Genomic DNA, 21,464 nt, shown 5'->3' with positions numbered 1-21,464 from the left:
TATATATAGATAACACAGGATCCACCTATCATAATAGACTGACCCTTCCTGTTCTGTAGAGATCATGTCTCAGCAGACATCTCATTATCATCACAGGCAGGATTACAATGAAAGGTAACACCTCTCTCTCTCTATATATATATATATATATAACACAGGATCCACCATTCATAATAGACTGACACTTCCTGTTCTGTAGAGATCACTTCTCAGCAGTCATCTCATTATCATCACAGGCAGGATTGCAATGATATGTTACATCTATATATAGATAACATAGGGTCCACCTATCATAATAGACTGACACTTCCTGTTCTGTAGAGATCACTTCTCAGCAGTCATCACATTATCATCAGAAGCAGGATTACAGTGAGATGTTACACCTATATATAGATAACACAGGATCCACCATCAACAATAGACTGACATTTAATGTTCTGTAGAGATCACTTCTCAGCAGTAATCTCTTTATAATCACAGGCAGGATTACAATGAGAGGTAACATCTATATATAGATAACACAGGATCCACCATTCATAATAGACTGACACTTCCTGTTCTGTAAAGATCACTCCTCAGCAATCATCTCATTATCATCACAGGCAGGATTACAATAATATGTTACATCTATATATATAGATAACACAGGATTCACCATTCATAATAGACTGACACTTCCTGTTCTGTAGAGATCACTTCTCAGCAGTCATCACATTATCATCACAGGCAGGATTACAGTGAAAGGTAACAAACATACACGCACACAAATATATATATATATATAAAACACAGGATCCACCTATCATAATAGACTGACACTTCCTATTCTGTAAAGATCACTTCTCAGAAGACATCTCATTATCATCATCATAGGCAGGAAATACAATGACAGGTAAGACCTATATATAGATAACACAGGATCCACCATTCATAATAGACTGACACTTCCTGTTCTGTAGAGATCACTTTTCAGCAGTCCTCTCATCACCACAGACAGGATTACAATGAGAGGTAACACCTATATATAGATAACACAGGGTCCACCATTCATAATAGACTGACACTTCCTGTTCTGTAGAGATCACTTCTCAGCAGTCCTCTCATCACCACAGACAGGATTACAATGAGAGGTAACACCTATATATAGATAACACAGGGTCCACCATTCATAATAGACTGACACTTCCTGTTCTGTAGAGATCACTTCTCAGCAGTCCTCTCATCACCACAGACAGGATTACAATGAGAGGTAACACCTATATATAGATAACACAGGGTCCACCATTCATAATAGACTGACACTTCCTGTTCTGTAGAGATCACTTCTCAGCAGTCCTCTCATTATCACCACAGGCAGGATTACTATGAAGGTTAAAACCTATATATAGATAACACAGGATCCACCATTGACAATAGGTGATGGCTCCCCCCCCCCCCCCTATCCCTTCCTGCACAATGACCTTTGTGCAGGTCACAGAAAATGACTAGAAAACTCTCCCTTAGATGTCAATGGGTCATCTCCAGTCTATTGATTCCTATGGTCCATGTGCCTGCTGTAAAGCATATATCTAAACGCTGTTAACAGCAATCAAAAAATGTAAAGTGTATCTATAATTTAAAAAATATTTATTCAGAAGTTTTGTTCGGTGGGGGTCTGGGCTCAATAGAAAGTCCATGCGTTTATACACTGTTCACTCGGCTTTCCGTGGAAAGCCGAGCAGAAACAAAGCAGCACATTGCTCACTTGAGCGCTTTTGACGCTTTGTTTATGCGATCGGTGGGGTCTTAGTCCTTAGACTCCCACCGATCAATACTTCTGCTATGTCACTATGACATGTCAAAAGTCTTTTGAAAGTACAGGTACGCTTTCAACGGATTATATAAAAAAAAATCACTATCTAGTTTTAAGAAGGCAAAAAATATAGATAATACATTCCTTTTAAAGAGGCTTTTTCTCTGAATACAAGTAAAATTACCACTATGTAATCCAGCCCCACCTAGATCTATTGTTTAATATTTGTTTTTTTCCTATCCCTATTATTTTATTGTTTTCGCACAAGAATAATGCGGTGTACACCACCCATTAAACCTATTTATTATGATGATAGTTATTAAGTCTCACATCTGTTTCTACATTCTCTGGTTCGTTGTATAACCTCAAATACTAAAAATAGAGAATGCTGCTAAAAAGAAAAACACACATTGCAAATTTTTTATGTTAGGTACACAGTATTGTTCCCATGAAAATATATATATTTTTACATAGAATAGTAATAATAACCTAAATAATGTTCAAGGATCTTACCTGAATCATTACTGCACCAAAATGTCTTGTGGTACGTAGGGCTCAAAGCATCTTTTTGGCATGGATTCATCACCTAAAACGTAAAAACACGAGAAGTATTATTGTAGTTGACTCACAAATTAATCTATAATCCCTTATACTAATAAACCAAACAATAGAAGCTTAAATACATTCTTGGAATATTGTATTTCTATATTCAAAAACATTCTTTTTGTATAGAGTCCACTTTCTATTCTGTCCTAAACACGTCTTTGTGTCATTCCGCCAAAATTTTGTTATGCACATTCATGTAGATTTGTGGTACATCCACTACCTTGGTACTCGTTTTTATAGATGGGATTTCGAGTTTTTAATCTTTTTGATATTTGGAGTTTAAGGGCATGACCACACGTGGCGGATTTCCTCCGCAACTGTCCGCATCAATGCCGCACAGAATCTGCGTTGCAGATTCTGCTGCGGATCTGCACAAAATGTGCAGTACATTGATGCGGACTAGCTGCTGCGGACTGCGGGAAAAGTGCTTCCCTTCTCCCTATCAGTGCAGGATAGAGAGAAGGGACAGCACTTTCCCTAGTGAAAGTAAACGATTTTCATACTTACCGGCCGTTGTCTTGGTGACGCGTCCCTCTTTCGGCATCCAGCCCGACCTCCCTGGATGACGCGCCAGTCCATGTGACCGCTGCAGCCTGTGCTTGGCCTGTGATTGGCTGCAGCCGTCACTTAGACTGAAACGTCATCCTGGGAGGCCGGACTGGAGACAGACGCAGGGAGTTCTCGGTAAGTATGAACTTATATATTTTTTTACACATACATGTATATTGAGATCGGTAGTCACTGTCCCGGGTGCAGAAACAGTTACTGCCGATCGCTTAACTCTTTCAGCACCCTGGACAGTGACTATTTACAGACGTCTCCTAGCAACGCTCCCGTCATTACGGGAGCCCCATTGACTTCCTCAGTCTGGCTGTAGACCTAGAAATACATAGGTCCAGCCAGAATGAAGAAATGTCATGGTAGTAAAACCAATACGCTCCGCAGCACACATAAGATCTGCGGACTTCATTGCGGAATTTTGACTCTCCATTGAAGTCAATGGAGAAATTCCGCCATGAGTCCGCCACTGCTCCGCAACAGACAGAGCATGCTGCGGACACCAAATTCCGTTCCGCAGCCTATGCTCCGCAGCGGAATTTTACGCCTCGTCTAAACGAACACTGCTAAATTAAAGTGTAAGTCAATGGACAAACGGCTCCGCTGCGGATTAACGCTGCGGAGTGTCCGCAGCGGAATTTAAGTGAAATTCCGCCACGTGTGAACCCAGCCTAAGAGATACTTATTTATGCTAATAAAGATATGTTTTGGTATTTTCCACAGTTACCTATTTGGTTATTTACTTATGTCATGATACATATATGTATGAAAAACATCAATGGGTCAGATGAGAAAGTGAAAGAAATTGACTTCAAATTTTTATAGGTTGCTATGGGCAACTTCACCAAATGTTTGTACTAGTTGTCCCAAATGAGGCCCTCTTCAATATGTTTGAGTTTTCCATTCTTCGTAGTTCCCGCTACTCAATAATATCCGCCCGTCATTGGCATCCCCAACAGATCAGACAGAGCTGCTGTATGACCTAAATTTACAATGTGGAGGTTTCATGTCTATGTGACATTTCTTTCGGCTTAGACCTTTGTAAAACATCTGAAAATAGGTTGATTTGGTTGTACACTTGCTTCACCTTCACCAATAACTTTACGATTTAGTTTAGGTCGCATTTATTTCATGAACTGTTTCTCACGGTCATTCAGGAGATTTACCATTCACAAGCTTATTCTCCTTAAGAAAGCGGTCACCACAACATTTCTCTTTTTCTATGTTCCATGTTATTTCAGCCTCTGTATGTTTTTCCTTCAGTCGTACATTTCTGTTTTTCCACAGTTTATAATGACGCAGTTATACTGTATATTTCTGACATACACACATGTTGATTTTTTAACCTGCCACATGGAAAATGTTCTGCTATACAGGAGTCACTAACATTCTCACTCTCCCCCACGTAATGTATATTGTTTCTAGAGTCACCATTGTAAAGTAAAAATGTGGGATCTGGCTGTACAATACAATTGACCCACTTTGGATGGATAAAATCTTCACGTTTGTTGCTGCTTTGGCTTTCCAATGTCTAAGTGCCTTGCAATACCAAGACAAAAATCCACTTCTTAACCCCTTAAAGACCAGGCCAATTTGAATTTTTCATTTTCGTTCAACCCTCCCCCACCTTCTAAAAGCCATAACTTTTCTATTTCTTCGTCAACATCACCATATGAGGGCTTGTTTTTTGCTGGACAAGTTGTAGTTTTTCATGGCACCATTTATTGTACCGCATAATGTATGGGAATCTGAAAAAAATTATTTGTGGGGTAAAATGGGCAAAAAAAAAACGATTACACCATCAATTTAGAGGTGTGAGGGCTTAAATTTTGCAGAGCGAGCTGTAGTTTTCACCAATACCATTTTGTGGTACATGCGGCTTTTTGATCACTTTTTATTCCTTTTTTTTTGGAGAGCTAAGGTGAACAAAAAACAGCAATTTGTATGATTTATATATAATTTTATATGTCGTTCACAGAGCGGGTTAAACAATGCTATATTGTGATAGTTCGGATTTTTACAGACGCGGCGATACCAGTTATGTTAACTTTTATTTTTTTTAACATTGCTTTAGGGAAAAAATGGGAAAAGTTTTTTTTTATAACTTTTAATATTATATATTTTTTGGAACATTATAAAAATCTTTATCTAACTGTTTTATACTTTTTTTTTATTAGTCCCCCCTAGAGGACTTGAACCAGCAATCGTTGCATCGCTTGCATGATATACTGCAATGCTAAGGTATTGCACTATATCGTGGTTCTGACAGTCTCCTACGAAGCCCTGCCGGAGGCATTTAAGGTGTTAAACGGGTGGAATCAAAGTGGTCTTTGATTCCGCCCATTGCAGTGAGGTGTTGGCTGTGTAACACAGCCGTCACCCGCTGTGTATGGAGCGAGCTCAGCCCGTGAGCCTGATCCATACTTCCCCTTAATGGCTGCCGCGCAGCAGCACACTAATATATTGTAGCCTCACATGAATCTAAGGCTGTTTTCATTTTTTAGATGAGTGGCTCTGTTGCAGCGATGATAACTTTGTTCTTCATATGCAAATGAGCTTTTTGGCGCAGCAAGGGCATCCTGTGGGATTTCCCTGTAATGATGTAGCTACAGTGATGTCTAAAAAAATGTAGATACCACTATAAATGCCATATTATGACTTTGTAAAACACAAATTTGTAATATGGCGATGTGCATGAGGTCTTAAAAAGGCTCTGTCACCAGATTATAAGATTATAAATCATACAGGGGAGTGTATGACGCTGACCAATCAGCGTCATACACTTCTCATCGTTCCAGCCCAGCGTGATTGTACAGTGAAAGAAGCTGGGCTGGAACAGTGAGAAGTGTATGACGCTGATTGGTCACTGATTGGTCACTGATTGGTCAGCATCATACACTCCTCTGTACAACACCCACTTGATAAAAAGTAAAAACACGCCCAGTTGTCTATTAAGAAACGAATTAGCATAAATCTAAAATTGTTTATAACTAATAAAAATTATTGTTTTTCAAAATAAAAACCACTGTTGTTATCTACATTACAGCGCCAATCACATTATGTAGGATATAGGGCACTTATAATCTGTTGACATAGCCTCTTTAAGGGGGTTTTACACTGGGAGATTATCGGGCAAACAAGCGTTAATATGACACTCGTTGCCGATAATTGCCCTGTGTAAACAAGGCAACGATCAGCAGATGAACGAGCAAACGCTTAATTATCTGCTGGTCGTATCGGTTTAAAAAATAAAATATTATCATTGTCGGTAGCATATCTTCCTGTGTAAACAGGTAGACACGCTGCCGACATGATAATAATGTATGGGGATTAGCGATCAGAGTAACAACCGCTCACCCCCATTCAAGGCTTCCTGTGACAGGAGCAAACGAGCGCCGATCAACGATGTCTTGTTGATCGGCGCTTACTGCACAGGCCGATTATCGGCCGGTATAATAGGGCCTTTAGGCTTTATGTACATTTTTCAAGACTATCTTGCATTACTCTAAAGACAGAACTGGACTAAAGCTATAAGAACAGGCAATGACAAGTTATATTCTATGGAAGAATCAAAAGTTATCAGCAAGCAGCCTGGCACTCTAGGAATCATCTATCAATCTGTAATGCCTTTAGGGTTGCAGTTTCACAACAAGTGGAAAGCCACAGGTTGCCTGCCACTTGATAAAGTATTAGCTTCTGTCCACAGATGATACAATATAGTTTGTCACATATGCTTCCTCCAGTCCGGTCTCCCGGCCATTGCCTTGGTGACGCGTTCCTCTCTTGACATCCGGCCCCACCTCCCTGGATGACGCGGCAGTCCATGTGACCGCTGCAGCCTGTGATTGGCTGCAGCCTGTGCTTCGCCTGTGATTGGCTGCAGCTGTCACTTGGACTGAATTGTCATCCCAGGAGGTCAGACTGGAGGAAGAAGCCGGGAGTTATCGGTAAGTCAGAACTTCTTTTTTTTTTTACACGTTCATGTATATTCTGATCGGAAGTCACTGTCCAGGGTGCTGAACCAGTTTAACTCTTTCAGCACCCTGGACAGTGACTGTCTCCTGACGTCGCGTACCGCAAAATTTTTTGCCGAGTTCGGTCAAAACTAGTTCGGCCGAACCCGGTGAAGTTCGGTTCGCTCATCTCTAAGACACTCCGTTTGAATGTTTGTAAACAGAAAAGCACGTGGTGCTTTTCTGTTTACATTCAGAGTTTGACAGCTCTTGCGCGAATCACGCAGTTCGCACGGAAGTGTTTCCGTGCGACCTTCGTGGTTTTCACGCACCCATTGACTTCAATGGGTGCGTGATGCGCGAAAAACGCAGAAATTTAGAACATGTCGTGAGTTTTTTTCAGCGCACTCACGCCGAGCAAAACTCACGGACTGTCTGCATGCACCCATAGACTTGTATAGGTCCGTGCGACCCGCGTGAAAAGCATGCGCGTCGCACGGACGTATATCATGTTCGTGTAAAGGAGGCCTAAGACACTATTTACACCTCATTCGACAGTTTTGAAAAGTGTCTAGAAAAAGGTGCGTAGCTAAAAGAAGTCGTAATTTGTGCCAGATGTATTAATGGCGTGCATCATTCTTTTGGTATAGAATATTGGTAAAGTAGTGCAGACATGAGGTGGCGTAAGAAAGAGATAAGTCTAACATGTCTAGAACGATGCACCAAATTTATCAAACAACGTGCACCACTGTGACAAATTTGGCATAGTTTCTGTCAGTCTAGTTTACTTTTAGGGTATGTTCACTTCACACGGCTTATTTTCAAAAATCGGAAGCAGAACGGCTCCAAACATCTGCCCATTGATTTCAATGGGAAAAAATGGCGTTCTGTTCCAAAGGACCGTCAATTCTTGAGCCGTTTTTGGAGCCGTTTTCATTGACTCTATAGAAAAACAGCTCCAAAAACGGTAATAAAAAATGCCGCAAAAAGTTGCTAAAAAAATGGCTGAAAATCAGGAGCTGTTTTCCCTTTTAAACAGCTCCGTATTTGCAGCCGTTTTTTGCTAAGCAGTGTGAACATACCCTAATTCTAACGTTAAGATCATATTAATAAGTGTCCTACATAATGGCAGAAACATTTCTTATAAATGTAAAAAAAAATTTTTTATATGCTGATCTATGTAGATATCCAATGTCGTTATTGTCACTAAGTAGTCGACTACGCTATTGCTTCCGGCAAAACTACGAGTCCGGTGCACAACAGAGACAAGCGGAAACCATGGGCACCGGATCCGTCACCATTGAAATCAATGGTGATGGAAACGTTTCAGTTTGTGTCTGTTTAGGGTCCCTTTCTGACGGAAAGCTCCGACGGAACGTCAGAACGGGACCCCAACACAGATCTGAACAAAGCCTAAGTCAAGCTTTCGGCCAAGAACTTCAAGCTATGTCTCTGGCTAGGGATGTATGGACCCATGTAGAAGGCTATATCAGTCCCTACCAACCAGTATAACTGATTCAGCTTTTCATTTTAAGACCATAAATGCAGCACCGTGTTGACAACATAAAAGAGGAAAAGCAACTTAAAGAAGTCTTCTGACTATACAAACCAATTTTTTTTAAATTATCTCTTAGTGCTTTTTATCTAGTAAGAACATCTCCCAAATACATCTCCCATCGTTTTGCCGCATAGTCCCAGTTCTGTGGCCACACTCCTATTTGTTTACAAGCACATCTTCTGGTCCACGGCTGCTTTCTGTCTTGCTCCCCTACTACAAATCCCATGTTGCCTTTTGATGGTGAGAACATGATGAACTTCCACCACTCAAGCTCAGAGAATGAGGAAACGGAGGAGGAAATCTGCCCCCATCAACAGCAAACAGCGAAATCACAAATTATGTGCCCGTACACTGAATCGACTGGAAGGGAAGACTGAAGATGGATGTACGTGACTTTGACGAAATAAGCAAATTCAAAGGGTGAGCCACCATGTGACCGGCCAGGAGATCGTAATAAAAAGGAAATATAAATATATTGTAAATAGTATGTTTTTAGATGTTTAAGTAATGTGAGTATAGTAGCTATGTCCTGGAGAACCCCTTTACTAGCAGTAACAGCAGCCACGTCACTTCATTACTTCACCTATGATATTAATTATAACAGTTGTAAATAAGAATAGAATAGATTTCATATGACGTAGGGTTACAGTTTAGTTCTCAAATGTGTGTCAGCATATGGTCTTATATGACACATGTCAATGTTAAATGATGTTTGACAGCACTCCCTATGATTTAACACAATCAGGCTTTATTCTAACATACATGCTGTGCAGACACATATTGTCTGCTGGTTGCTGCAAATGCAAACAAGGGGAAGTAAATGTAGACACATAAGCAGGGAGTTATCCCTAAGGTATCAGGTGTATGGCTGCAGGCCTGTATGCCTGGGAGAAATAGATATAGTGGAGTGTTGAACTCATGCAATTGACACTGGGAGAGCTATTTTCAGTTGATTACATCCAGTGTCTCGGATTTTCCTCTTGATTACACAGCCAGGATCATTACTACTTACACCATTGAACGCTGACTTGGAATATTCTCTATATGGTAAAGCGTACCTAACTTTTCGGGTGTCTTTTTAGAATGAACTGTCATATGTAAGTATATGAAGAATAACACTATTTCTGGTTTCTGGCCATTATATGACTTGTATTCTGCAATTTTTAGCAGTTTTCCCCTCTGCAGGGTCTATCTCTAATTCTCTGAGTTAGTGGGCACGGCCTAACAACTATCATGTCTTCTATATACTGCACATATAGATTAGAGGTGAATCCTGCCCTCCTAACTCTATCGTTCACACACACACACACACACGCACGCACGCACACACGCACGCACGCACACACACACACACACACACACACGCACGCACGCACACATATATATAGATTTGTATAGGCAGTGTTTCTGTGTCTTTCTCTCACTCTACTCCCTCCTCCTGCTCCCTCTCCCTTCTCCATCGATTTCTATGGGCATCATCTGTGTCTCTATCTACTTCCTCCTGATCTCCCCTTCCCTCTCCATAGATTTCTATGGGCAGGCTGTAAAGAGACACGCCCGCTACCTGCTGTTTGTTTTTTGTGCTCTGTAACTAGGGACAGATTTTTCGATAGCAGATTACAGGAAGGGAGACACCAAAGGGCAGTAACTTCATACAGAATTTGCATGAATAAAACAACTAAATGTTAACAGTTAGGCCTTATGCACACGACCGTAAGGGTTTTTACTGTCCGCAAATACGGATCCAACGGTTACTGATACATATCCGTAGCCGTCCGCAATTGCGGAAGCGCCCATAGACTTCTATACGCGAGTCCGTGCCTCATTTGCAGACAAGGATAGGACATGTTCTATATTTTGCGGATCATTTCTACGGCGCGGGCATACATCCGTCAATATACGGAAAGGTGTCCGTGGCCAATAGAAATGAATAGGTCCGCAATTTCATCCCTAATTATGTATCCGTAATTACGTATGAAAACTAAAGTCGTGTGCATGGGGTCTAAGTACATTACAAAGTTGATCTATATCATGTATACTATTAGATTAACATAAGTTGTTTGAAAAGTTGGTGTGCATTTAAATATCCCACTGCATGTATAATCCTGTCACATTGAGCCATGAACAATTTTAAGACTCACTACTAACTTCTTTATTTATATGGCGGTGGGATACATAAAGAAGAGGCGACCTGTGCAAGGATATGGGCCCCTGCTCTCTATTAGCTCATCATAAGGCATCCACTTTATCTCTCTCTAGTCCCTCCAGTAATTGTGAGCCATGACATTCATTAGTTCAGTCCCTTACATGCAATCTAATAGACAGTAGGAAGCTGCTATGGCAGTGGTCCCACTTACCTACTGGGCCAATACAGGTTGCACATATGGTGTGTCCACCGCTGCTCTGCATAATGCTCTGTTCACATCCAAGTCGGAGGCTCCGTTAGGGGCTTCCGTGGCAGATCCGGCAGGGTTTACTGGAGTTTACTGGAGACAATAGCGCAGCATGCTGTGCTATTGTGTCTGCTAAAATCATGCTCCCCCCGACGGAAAGCTGACGGAACCTATTAAAGTTAATGGGTTCCGTTGGCAACCGGCGGTGTCCGGTGTGCAACTGAACCGTTGGTTACGTTATTCCCTTGTTCTGCTCCTCTGACGGAGCAGAACAATGGAACAGCACAACACAGGTGTGAACATAGCCTAAATGCCCTTTTACACTGGTCGATTATTGGGCAGACAACTGTTCATAGAACGCTCATTGCCGATAATTGCCGATAATTGCCCTGTAAACAGGGCAGCAATCAGCAGATGAACGAGCAAACACTCAATCATCTGCTGATCGTATAGTTTTAAAAAAGTTAAATATTATCGTTGTCGGCAACATATCTCCCTGTGTAAACAGGGAGATGCACTGCCGACATGATAATAATGTATGGGGACGAGTGATCGAAGTAACGATCGTTCGTCCCCATCCATAGCTCCGTGTGACAGGAGCAAACGAGCGCCGATCAACCATGGATTGTTGATCGGCGCTCGCTGCACCAGATGATTGTCGGGCGGTGTAATAGGGGCTTAATACTGACTTATTGTATGGAACTGTATTGACTGAATCGACTGTCAACTTTTTACATGCACAATCGTGTATTTCTGTCAATGTTGTGCAAGCACAAAGTATTTGGAAATGTAACATCCAGCAAGCAATGTACAGTAAAGTCATTATCTGTCAGAACAATCCAAAATGTACCGCTGTTACTGTTGTTATATTGTAGAACATGCTGTACATGTCAGTTCTTTTACGATGACAGCATTCTGAAAGATTGGTGTAATGAATTATAAGAGATTCTGCATTTTTTAAATTCCTGGGAATTTGAACATTCTGCAGCTTTTAACGATTTATGAGCTCTTTTGCACAGTCTTTAGAGAAAACTATGTTGAATTTACTGGATTCAAGGGCTCTGACTGTGAGAAATGTCAAAATATTAGTACAATTTAGCGTTAAGGCCCCATGCACATGACCGTGCATTTGCGTCCGTATACTATACGCTATTGCAGAGCAGCAAATGCAGGGATATTATATCCTATGGGCCAAAGCACACAACCGTGGTTTCCATGGTATGTGCATTGGCCGGAGACCGGACTGCAAAAAAACTTTGGACATGTCATTTTACGGGCCACATTTGCGGTCCGGGCTACTTAAAAATGCACTCTTGTGTGTGCATGATCCGTGATTGCGGACGGCCTGCAGATGACACTCCTCAGGCCATCCGGACCGTAACCACGGACCATGCACACCTCTATGGTCGTGTTTATGAGGCCGTACTGCAGCTCTGCTCATATTAAAGTGAGTAGGAGCAAAGCCGCAGTTCGGCAGCACAGCCACTATGCTATGCATGGAGCCAACTGCTTCTGGCTCCGTACATCGCATAATGGGCCATAACTTCCGGTGCCCGGAGATAGTCAGAACGGCTTAATGGTGAGGGGTCCGGGTGTCTTGACATGCACCAATGATATGCTGATATCCACTGGTTCAGTAGTGAACAACCCCTTTAAGCTGACTGTACACATAAGATGAAAGTCATCTGAAATTACGGATTTCAAGCATTTCAGCCCATCATCATTCACAAATGTTATATTTATATATTTTTTTTTACGATGGTTGATGACTGACCGTTTTCTGACGAAAACGAATCATTCATGTTGGATTTTTCAGGCAGTCGCATTCCGGAGTTTTCCACATTTACAACAATATCACTTATCTGCCAGTTTAGTCTGGCATTTTGATGGTTGGATCACTTGTATGAAAGATCAGACGTTCAATTGATCTGCCGCATTGTGGCCAAACCCAATCTTAAGCGTATGGTATTGGTAAATGCAACACTGCTTACATGAGATTACTCTGATAATAACTCAACTCAATAAATGTATTAACATCACCTACTATGTATTATCATTACTTGCTACTTTTAAATAGAGGCAGTCACCAGATAGACCCCTTTAAACAAAGAGTATCTATTAGATACTCTTGTAATTCAAGTCAGCTGGTGCTATTACAGAATCGGAACGGCATTCTGAATTACCGATCAAGCCGATGTTTCAAAACAAATGCTGTATGGCAAAAAAGGCGCCCTTTAGCCTGATAGTTCGAGAGTCAGACGTGGCTGCAGCTGGGAGTCCTTTCACCACCCTATTACCTTGGCCACTTGGTGCGCCACAAACATCAAGGTTTAGAGGCATCTTCATTTGCATTCAGCATGCTATTTGAAACAACACCCTGAACAGGGACGCAACTAGGAAAGACTGGGCCCCATAGCACCATTTTGACTGGGCCCCCCGAGCCCTGGGTGCCAGACACAGCACTCCCATGTAGATAGTCCCCCCCTGTAGATAGTGCCCACTGTATATTGTTCGATACAGCCCTCCTGTAGATTCTGCCATACAGCCCCCCTGTTGATTCTGTCATACAGCCCCCCCTGTAGACAGTGCTATACAGCCCCTCCTGTAGACAGTGCTATACATCTCCCCTGTAGACAGCGCTATACAGCCCCCGCTGTAGAGAGTGCTAACCTCTCCCTGTAGATAGTGTCCCCCTCCGCCCTGTAGACAGTACAATACAGCACCCCCTTGTAGATAGTGCCATGCAGCCTCCATTGTAGATAGTGCCATACAGTCCACCCTGTAGATAGTACCAAAAAGCTCCCCTGCAGATAGCGCCATACAGCCCCCCTGTAGATAGCGCCATACAGAAGCCCCGTAGACAGTGCCCCCACACCCCCCTTGTATATAGCGCCATAAAGCCCCTCCCTGTAGATAGCGCCATACAGCCCCATGTAGATAGCTCCATACAGCCCCCCTATAGATAGCGCCATACTGCTCCCCCTGTAGATAGCACCATATAGCTCCCTGTAGATAGCGCTCCCACCTCCCCATTGTAGATTGCGCCATACAGTCCCTTCTGTAGATAGTGCCCCCACCTCCCCCTTGTAGATGGCGCCATACAGCCCTCCTGTATATTGCGCCATACAGCACCCTGTAGATAGTGCCATACAGCCCCCCAAAGATAGCACCATACAGCCCCCTGTAGATAGTGCTCCCCACCTCCCCCTTGTAGATAGCACCATAACCCAGCAGATAGCGCCCCCCCCAAACAAATAAAACAAAAAAATTATACTCACCTAGGCCCCGTTCCCGCGATGAATGGAGCTACTTTAAGGCATCAACGCCGACGGTATCCTTGCATAGGCCGGTGTGATCCAGTGACATCATCAGGGATCCGGTCCCTGCACCTGATAGGCTGCAGGCTGAACGGCTGTAGTCTAGTAAATGACAAAGCAGGTACAGTGAAGGAAATAAGTATTTGATCCCTTGCTGATTTTGTAGGTTTGCCCACTGTCAAAGACATGAACAGTCTAGAATTTTTAGGATAGGTTAATTTTACCAGTGAGAGATAGATTATATGAAAAAAAAAAAATGTAAATCACATTGTCAAAATTATATATATTTATTTGCATTGTGCCCAGAGAAATAAGTATTTGATCCCTCTGGCAAACAGGACTTAATACTTGGTGGCAAAACCCTTGTTGGCAAGCACAGCAGTCAGACGTTTTTTGTAGTTGATGATGAGGTTTGCACACATGTTAGATGGAATTTTGGCCCACTCCTCTTTGCAGATCATCTGTAAATCATTAAGATTTTGAGGCTGTCGCTTGGCAACTTGGATCTTCAGCTCCCTCCATAAGTTTTCGATGGCATTAAGATCTGGAGACTGGCTAGGCCACTCCATGACCTTAATGTGCTTCTTTTTGAGCCACTCCTTTGTTGCCTTGGCTGTATGTTTCGGGTAATTGTCGTGCTGGAAGACCCAGCCACGAGCCATTTTTAATGTCCTGGTGGAGGGAAGGAGGTTGTCACTCAGGATTTGATGGTACATGGCTCCATCCATTCTCCCATTGATGCGGTGAAGTAGTCATGTGTCCTTAGCAGGGAAACACCCCCAAAACATAATGTTTCCACCTCCATGCTTGATAGTGGGGATGGTGTTCTTTGGGTCATAGGCAGCATTTCTCTTCCTCCAAACACGGCGAGTTGAGTTAATGCCAAAGAGCTCAATTTTAGTCTCATCTGACCACAGCACCTTCTCCCAATCACTCTCAGAATCATCCAGATGTTCATTTGCAAACTTCAGATGGGCCTGTACATGTGCCTTCTTGAGCAGGGGGACCTTGCGGGCACTGTAGGATTTTAATCAATTACGGCGTAATGTGTTACCAATGGTTTTCTTGGTGACTGTGGTCCCAGCTGCCTTGAGATCATTAACAAGTTCCCCCCGTGTAGTTTTCGGCTTAGCTCTCACCTTCCTCAGGATCAAGGATACCCCACGAGGTGAGATTTTGCATGGAGCCCCAGATCGATGTCGATTGACAGTCATTTTGTATGTCTTCCATTTTCTTACCACCAACAGTTGTCTCCTTCTCACCCAGCGTCTTACTTATGGTTTTGTAGCCCATTCCAGCCTTGTGCAGGTCTATGATCTTGTCCCTGACATCCTTAGAAAGCTCTTTGGTCTTGCCCATGTTGTAGAAGTTAGAGTCAGACTGATTAATTGAGTCTGTGGACAGGAGTCTTTTATACAGGTGACCATGTAAGACAGCTGTCTTTAATGCAGGCACCAATTTGATTTGGAGCGTGTAACTGGTCTGGAGGAAGCTGAACTCTTAATGGTTGGTAGGGGATCAAATACTTATTTCTCTGTGCACAATGCAAATAAATATATATAATTTTGACTATGTGATTTTCTTTTTTTTCTTTTTATATAATCTATCTCTCACTGGTAAAATTAACCTAGCCTAAAAATTCTAGACTGTTCATGACTTTGACAGTGGGCAAACTTACAAAATCAGCAAGGGATCAAATACTTATTTCCTTCACTGTAGATACCTCCTTGCTCTGCCATAGTGTTCAATAGTATCTGCGTCCTAAGGAATGTGGCGTCGCTACCGCTGTAGCAGCCATAGCGGCACAGTCCTCCTCATGCCGCATGCACCTAGCTGCAGCTATGGCTGCTACAGCGGTAGTTACGCCACTGACCTTGAACTAGAGATTGGGGCACCATTCGCCGGTACTACAGGATTCACTAATGGGATTTAGGAACAGCATTTTATAGATGCTCTTTCTTAATGGGATCTGACACTTTAATACAAAAGCTGTCTTGTCCCCTATGAACATCTTAGGCTATGTTCACACCTGTGTCGGTGTGTGCCATTGTTCTACTCTGTCAGAGGAGCTGAACAAGGGAAAACGGAGGCAATGGTTCCATTGCACGATGGATTCCACCGGCGGCCAACGGAACCCATTGACTTTAATGGGTTCCGTCGGGGGGGGGGGGGGGGTTTGTCGTTTTAGCGGAGACAATAGCGCAGCATGCTGCACTATTTTCTCCAGTAATCTCCAGTTATCTCTGCCGGATCTGCGATGGAGGCCTCCAACAGAGCCATCAATGCAGATGTGAATGAAGCCTTACTTGAATACCAGAAAAGTTTGTTTATTTAACCTGTAGCAGTCCTAGGACAAAAAAAAACCCAGTTAACTAATATCCAGAATTTTTCTCTTCATGATTGCTGTCTATTAAACGTTATTTACTAGAACATTGACAACCGCTGTAATCCAATATGGTATTTTCAGATATGCGCCCAATTGCTTTGTCATCATAAGGACAATTAATACATCTGTTATAAATATTCTACCGATACTATGGTTTTTCTTCTTGTATGCCCTGGCTATTCATATTGATATACAGTGCAGAGTAATTATAACTAATTGCGTCAGGGTTACCCATCTGTTACCTATTATTCATATTGAAAAATAATAATGGAGCCATAGTAATAATTATATCAAACATATAAATGCAACAAATTTTTCTTCACTGCTACAGATGTTGGCATGGAATTGGTTCTTAATCCATTGTTTTCTAAGTTGAGAGAGCCCTCGTGCCATTAGTTCTCATTGAATTTCCGTTTAAAGTCCCATTCCTCTCTGCCAGGGCACTGTAAAACAATGCTTTATTGATACATATTCATAGGAACAGCTTTTGTCTATACTCATTTCAGACATGAATGAATGCCAGCTAGATGCCACTTGCAATGGCCTCATTCATATTTAGCGCTCATCATGATTTCTTTTTGTTGAAGGATCTTTTAGAGCTGAATCAAATTTAAAGATTCCAAAATAGAACATTTGTGTACAGCTGGGCCTTGTTTTCAGCCTCTCTTTATTTAGTATAGAATGAGTACAAGTAAAAGCATTGTATTTGTTATTTGGCTTTTAAGATTTCTAACTTGGCTGCATTTTTCTTTAAATATGTCTTTACTACAATTTTACTGTCATTCATCCATGACTGGAAGTGCAAGTGTAAAGGATCTGCCAGGCACAGCTTCTGTGTCAACGCCCATAGGTAATCAGTCTGCACCTGCTTCTATGTCTGTGAGACTGACTCCATCTTCCACCACTCAGGATGGCAGGCTTAGGAGTGGGAGAGCCTATCACAGCCTGGCCAGACGGAGCTAACTCCCGCCCTCTGTCTATTTATACCTGCCTTTCCTGTTCCTCCTTGCTTGTGATTCTTCTCGTTTGGTTTCCTGGCCCTGCTGCAGCTTCTTACTATTTGTCCCTGCTTCATACTGACCCTGGCTTACTGACTACTCTCCTGCTCTGCGTTTGATACCTCGTACACTCCTGGTTTGACTCAGCTTGTTCACTACTCTCCTGCTCTGCGTTTGGTACCTCGTACACTCCTGGTTTGACTTGGCTCGTTCACCACTCTTGTTGCTCACGGTGTTGCCGTGGGCAACTGCCCCATTTCCCTTAGCTTCTGTGTACCCTTGCCTGTTTGTCCGTCGTGCACTTATTGAGCGTAGGGACTGTCGTCCAGTTGTACCCCGTCGCCTAGGGCGGGTCGTTGCAAGTAGGCAGGGACTGAGTGGCGGGTAGATTAGGGCTCACTTGCTGTTTCCCTATCCCCATCATTACAGCAAGCCTGCGGTGGTGGCACCAGTGATAATCTGGAGATTCTGTTTTTAGCCCTTTGGTGCCTAACATACCAAAATAATTTTCTGATTTACCGATTTTTTAAGAATTAATGTTGATGTGGAAATCTAAAAATGCATCAGTTAAATTGGAGCCTAACCATACTCTGCTTCCCAATAGAGAAATAATATCACACAAGCAAAACAGAGTTCAAACCAATAGGTCCCAATAATAGATGTTGCATGGGTTACTTAAAATAAGGGTAGGGCCACATGACACTGGCGTGTTAATCCAGGTAAAACGTCACTTTACCTACAAAATCGTGCAGCAGTAAAGGGTGTATTAATAAATGACCGCACGATTTTGCAGAATAAAACAATTCCTGACAAATCAAAGATTAAAGATTAACCAATGTGGGAAAAGCCTTAACGTGCCCATACACATTAGATAGACAAATATTCATCAACCCGACTTGTCTACACACTTTTCACATGCTTTTGGCAGTAATAGTCGTGCAATGTGCTCATACATGTCCATTATATTCCCAAAAATCAGGGGGTACACTAAATATGTCAGGAGTGCAAAGCCTTTGCCCTATGACACATAATATTGACCCCTGAGATAGCCAAGATCTTTGCCGAAAATACACGTGGGCAGGGTATGGTGTCAGCCTATCTACTCAACGTTCATGCTGTAGTTTGAATTTTTGGCTGTGCATGTATTTGATTATATTGGATGTTTTACTGGATGCAGCTTTTTATTATCAGATGTATTTCTTATATGTATTACTACAGCCACCAGCATGTTATATAGCGCATAGTTCAACAGCCCAATACAAATGCTGGGGGGTAGTTTGTATAAATAAAATCAGTGGTTGCCAAATTTTCTGAAGCCTGGACCCACTTTTGTCCGAGACTTTTGTTTGGGAACCACCACTACCGTACTTAGCCCCATTTCATCTGACGCATATCAACATCATTCGTAGTTAGATGCCGGTACTTAGCTCAATTCGAAATATAATGTCATGTGACATTAAAAACAATGACACTTGTGCGGGCAGGTGATGGGGCGGGATCAAGGTATTCTGCTGCTGTGCGTCGCTGAGGTCTGACTATGGCTGCTGATGGTGGGTCATGTGACTCGACCCATCCATTAGAGGCGTCACTAAGGGTTTAGCACATGGGGGGTGAAACACATCTGAGTGGGCCCCAACCCAGTGGGCCCCCCACACAGTATAATGACCCCTTAGTGGCCCACACACAGTATAATGCCCCTATAGCTGCCCCCACACAGTGTAATTACTTCCTATATAGTATAATGCCCATAAATCTGCTTCCACACAGCATAATGCCCCCATAGCTGCCCCCACACAGGATACTGCCCCTATAGTAACTTCCACACAGTATAATGCCCCCATAGCTGCCCCTACACAGTGTAATGACCCCTTAGTGCCCCCACACAGTATAATGCCCCTATAGCTGCCCCACCCAGTATAATGCCACTATAGCTGCCCCATGCAGTATGATGCCTCCCTATACAGTATAATGCCCCCATAGCTGTCCCCACAAAGTATAATGCCCCCATAGCTTCCCCACACCATATGATGCCCTATAGCTGCCCCCAACACAGTATATTGCCCCTATAGCTGCCCCACACACAGTATAATGACCCCTTAGTGCCCCAACAGTATATAATGCCTCTATAGCTGCCCCACACAGTATAATGCCCCTATAGCTGACCACACACAATATAATGCCCCCATAGCTGCCCCCACACTGTATAATGCCCCCTTAGCTGCACCCACAAAATATAAGACCCCTATAGCTGACTCCACACAGTATAATACCCCTATAGCTGCCCCCACACAGTATAATGCCCCTATAGCTGCCCCCACACAGGATGACACCCTTATAGCAGCCCTCCCCACAGTGTAATGCGCCTATAGCTGCCCCCACACATGATAAGGCTCCTATAACTGCCCTTCCCACAATATATTGTCCCCATAGCTGCCTCCACACAGCCTTAATAGTGGCTAATAAAAATAATTAAATTCATGCTCACCTATGTCCATTCCCACGAAGGGTAGGGGAGATATTTCTGCTCCTACGATCTGTGCAGTGTGTGGTTTAGTGCAGACAGGCGCAAAGACATCACTACATTGCGCCTGTCTGCGCTGATCCACTCACAGCATAGTGAATGCTGGGGCAAGGAGCCATCAGCTCCTTGCTCCAGCATTGAATTCAACTGTATTTGCGTCCTGATGCCGCAGATACAGTTGAAAATGGGACACCAGTGCGTGGCTTGCGACTCCCCAGAGGTCTTCACACGACCCACCGGGGTTTGAGATCCACAGTTTGGGAAACACTGCCTTAAATGATAGATCTTATCATGGATGTTTTTTTTTGTATCTTGCTGTATTCAGTATTTTTAAGCATTGTTGCTTCTAGTAACATGTGATTTACTCTTCCAGAGCTCAATGTTCATGCCTCTTGTCTTTGCCCTGCTTTTGGTTACTTTCTGCCATACATGTCCAATGAGACAAGAAGAATAACGGCTGATGTATAGCTGGAAGTGAAATAATAAACATTTGTCTAGGATTGTAATACCTATTTCCTTATAAGGCTGGGTTCACACGACCTATTTTCAGACGTAAACGAGGCGTATTATGCCTCGTTTTACGTCTGAAAATAGGGCTACAATACGTCGGCAAACATCTGCCCATTCATTTGAATGGGTTTGCCGACGTACTGTGCAGACAACCTGTCATTTACGCGTCGTCGTTTGACACCTGTCAACCGACGACGCGTAAAAATACAGCCTCGTCAAAAGAAGTGCAGGACACTTCTTTCAGACGTAATTTGAGCCGTTCTAAATTGAACTCAATGAAGCACAGCTCAAAATTTACGGCTGTTAGAGAAGCCTCGCAAAATGCAAGCAGGAGCAATTACGTCTGAAACGAGGCAGCTGTTTTCTCCTGAAAACACTCTGTCATTTCAGACGTAAAAGCCTGCTACCGTGTGCACATACCCTGAATCTCCTCCTCTGTGGGTTGGTATTGCCAGACAATCTTCTGCAGTTATCCCAAATGACCCATACATACATTCGACTTTTTCCAATACTTGAATGGAAGTTTCCGGCACGGTTGAATAGAATTTTAGAAGATGACCATCAGTTGGCTATAACGTTCGTGTGGTTATAATTTTAAATGTCAAGCCTTCGAAATACTCCACATTACTCAACTGTCGTCTAATGTGTAGACCTTACTACAGCTCCATGCAGCAGCTGTACATTTAGTACCAAGGATGGCATAGGATCCTGTACCTTTAAAACAGGATCCTGATCTCATAAGGATCTGATTCTATTCTTGGTTCTCTATGTAATTTCTTTGGAAAGAAAAGGCCTGTAAGCGGTAGCCTGCATAGAGCCAAAGTAAAAAAATGTGCATGTGCCCTTACTCTCAATTGGCTTACACAGGGATA

General features: G+C 42.8%; 1 protein-coding gene across 1 annotated transcript in view; it reads right to left on the bottom strand.

The window, feature by feature from the left end:
- The window catches only part of SGK1 (serum/glucocorticoid regulated kinase 1), a 206,093-nt gene that overhangs the window by 61,780 nt on the left and 122,849 nt on the right, over nucleotides 1-21,464 (bottom strand). The window contains exon 3 of the mRNA XM_075862510.1: nucleotides 2,306-2,378. Within this exon, the coding sequence (XP_075718625.1) occupies nucleotides 2,306-2,378 (73 nt within the window). The remainder of the gene's footprint in view (nucleotides 1-2,305; nucleotides 2,379-21,464) is intronic.

The sequence above is a fragment of the Rhinoderma darwinii genome, chromosome 4 (genome assembly GCF_050947455.1).
Source record: "Rhinoderma darwinii isolate aRhiDar2 chromosome 4, aRhiDar2.hap1, whole genome shotgun sequence".
Taxonomy (NCBI): Eukaryota; Metazoa; Chordata; class Amphibia; order Anura; family Rhinodermatidae; genus Rhinoderma; species Rhinoderma darwinii.
The sequence above is the reverse complement of the archived record's forward strand: the minus strand, read 5'-3'. Positions and strand labels throughout refer to the sequence as shown.